We start from the raw sequence: 3,297 nt of genomic DNA, 5'->3' as shown, positions 1-3,297 counted from the left end.
ATTTCAATCTCTCTCAATTTTTAGTATACTTCCTTCTAATATATATCTTTCTTTTGTTTTAGAGTAAATTACAGTTTTAGTCCTTATGATTTGATGTTTATAACAGTTTTAGTCCCTGGTCTTTAAAAACTGTTTTTTCCGTTCCTCTTTTCGTCCCTGGAACTCAAAAAGTCAACTAAATGTCTTTCTTTAGTTTTCAATTGGATATTTTAAAACATTATATTAATATCAGGCATATGCCTTTAACGTTTATTGTATTAATATAATTTACATACAACATCATCTTCCCCAAGGCTCACCTGGAACTCGAAGAACCTCCATCTCCTTTCTCCGGCCATATTAAGAGATCGTTGGATGAGTTTGGATCAAAGGGATCTAATAAAACATATTAAGAGATCGTTGGATGCTTTATATGACGAGTTTCTAAGTGGCTATTGACAATACATGAGCCGTGCGTTTTTGGTCATTAAAATAATACAGGTTGTGCGTTTTTACACTTGAAAAGAGCATGAGTCGTGCGTTTTATCGTCAATGTCTTATCAGGTGATGATTTGCAACCAACTAATGACTTGAGTTGAAATACTCGGTGAGAAAGCGGGTTTATATAATTTTGCGAATTAAATTATTAAATAGGATGCGTATTTACTTTTTATACATTGTTTATTTAATATATAATTAAATGTGTATTTAATGATGTAATAACATATGCTTAAAATCACATTTTGATTTTTTTCATAAAACAATTTTGAGAAATGTAATATAAGCTAATTTATTTATAAAACACTTGGTATGCCATTTGGCAATGAAAATATATAATCCCAACAATCGCCAAATGCCACATCCATCTTTGGCAATGAAAATGTCGTATTAGTGAAGGTTGGGGTGTCATAGTCATTAGAGAATAAGGTTAGATGTAAATTTAAATTATTAATCCCAACAATCGCCAAATGCCACATCCATCTTTGGCAATGAAAATGTCGTATTAGTGAAGGTTGGGGTGTCATAGTCATTAGAGAATAAGGTTAGATGTAAATTTAAATTATTAATCCCAACAATCGCCAAATGCCACATCCATCCATCCAACTTTGGTTTCATCAAAACAGCCGACAGCCGGCCCCCTTTAATATGTGTCTTTCTCCTCCATCTCCTTTCATATATACAATCATCCTTCAACTTTACATCACTAACACAACTCCAATGGACGGTGGTGCCCGGAGGAACATATTCTCTAATCATTCAAAAGATAAAGATGAAGATCTTAGTTTGTTCCGAGAGATGCATAAACATCGAGTCCTTAGCCTTCTTCACCCTGTTTTCGATGACTTTGAATCCAACGGTAACTTCTCTATCAATCTACCTATACTTATGCAATCACAACAACGACTGGTGTGGTGATATTCATATCCTTTTGAATTGTAGGAAACTATCCACTTTACGCCATCCCATCATCAAAGAAAGGACCAGGGATAACATTCCTTGGAGAGACCCACAAAAATGATTATGACTGGTAACTATCCATCGCCTTCGCCTTCGCCTTCCTTCATGTATTTATTCTTTTAAAAAATAGAGCACGACTGATCCTTGTGCTTCTACCCAAGGTTGAAGACACCACCCGCCACCCCTCTATTTCCATCCCTCGAGATGGAAACCATAAATAATCACGAGCTTGTTATTCAACGCGAATTGCCCATCATCCACCCCTCTATTTCACGGGTATGTATGCAAACTCGGTGTTCCTTTCTCCACCTGTATGACCATCGTGTTCTTGGTCTAACCCCAACCTTAGTTTGCAGCAAAACCAGAAGAGATGGAACCAAAGCATAGAAGCATTGGTGCCGATGCAGGAAGGTCTAAAACAACAAATCCCAAACCAAAGATTCCAGCAAGATCAGTAACACCTAACGGGAGGTCAAGCAGCTTGTTCACTGATCAGAAGAAGAACATAAAAACAGCTCCGATCCCATTGATCAGCACCGTCAACAAGACTGGTGTGATCGAACTCGCCCACAAGTCGAATACGACCCCATCTATATCAAAACCATTGAGTGAAAGAGATGGTCGTTTCAATTTCCTGGGTACAAATCAATCGAAAAGCATTCAGGGAATGAATTCGTCGTCAAGAACCACACAAAAAAGTAGAGGGGTTTCACCTCTGGTAACATCCAGGACGCCAACCCAATTTCCTGGTTTTTCAGATGAAACACCACCTAATCTAAAGACAGATCGATCCACTTCAGCTTCAAGAGGACGACCTATTAACCAAAAAAGTAGTCAAAACACCATAGTTGCACCTCCTCAGAAACCTGAAATTTCCAGTATGAGAGCAAGAAGGCAGTCGTGTTCACCGAGAGGTCGAAAAATGGCACCTACGACGGAAGAAAACATGACCACCATGGCTGCTCAAAAGGGTGGTAGTAGAATGTTTCAAACAGGAATTGGTGGCCAGATTCTTGGAAGCAGGATGGTGGACAAGATTATAAACGCCAGAAAATCAAGCATTGAGGAGAAAGAAACAAAGCTGAAACTCAAGGGTTCGATCAATGAAGGATCTGGTTATRGAAGGATCATGTCGAAGAGCTCATTAGATAYGGTATAGATTTTYCTTTCGTTCATTCATCATATACTTCAATTCATGAAAGAGATATAGTTGGATAGGGTTTGACACACTGATGCTTTATGACTCGCAGGAAACTAAACGAGATACAATTCATTCTCGTCAAGTTGGAACATCGATGGGAAGAAAATCATCATCCACAACTTACCGATGATTCAAAATGTAGATTTCGAGTTCTGTTTCCATCTACTTGTATTCTATATTGATGTATTGGATAATTTATCTTAATGGCGAAATCATGTTCCATGAAACCGACAATTTCTGGATAGAATCCAAACGGCAAATAGAAACTATACATTGAACACAAATTGGAACATCTTCCGAATTGGAAGCACTAACCAGAATCCTATTCGATAATCATTTGTCTTGTCTTGCTTATATTATATGTATCTATAAGCAACCAGTAACACATCCGAAACCATTTTCAACTACAGTAAAGCTAAACCAGATTCAGATTTCTATATGAGAGAAGTTGATATGAGAGAATAAAAAAGGGTCAAGGATTTAGCATTTTGCACACTCGAAGGCGTGATTTCATGAAGGGATGTACTTCGTACCTATCTCGCTGTCTTCGTGAACTCGCTACCTTAACTTAATGGAGGTGCGACAATGCCCGAAGGCTAGATAGAGTTACGCTGTCGCTACTTGGGAGTTGGAACCTAAAGGGAAGTGGGAACGAAACT

General features: G+C 38.0%; 1 protein-coding gene across 1 annotated transcript; it reads left to right on the top strand.

The window, feature by feature from the left end:
- The first annotated feature begins 1,197 nt into the window (after positions 1-1,197).
- LOC112520146 lies at positions 1,198-2,694 on the top strand. Its single transcript, XM_025128477.1, has 4 exons — positions 1,198-1,336; positions 1,420-1,507; positions 1,599-1,713; positions 1,787-2,694. Exons 1-4 carry the CDS (start codon positions 1,198-1,200, stop codon positions 2,594-2,596), a joined length of 1,152 nt encoding a protein of 383 aa, XP_024984245.1. The 3' UTR covers positions 2,597-2,694.
- Positions 2,695-3,297: the final 603 nt, after the last annotated feature.

The sequence above is a fragment of the Cynara cardunculus genome, assembly GCF_001531365.2.
Source record: "Cynara cardunculus var. scolymus isolate 2C chromosome LG 1, CcrdV1, whole genome shotgun sequence".
NCBI classification, from domain to species: Eukaryota; Viridiplantae; Streptophyta; class Magnoliopsida; order Asterales; family Asteraceae; genus Cynara; species Cynara cardunculus.
This window is presented reverse-complemented; position numbering and strand designations above follow the sequence as displayed.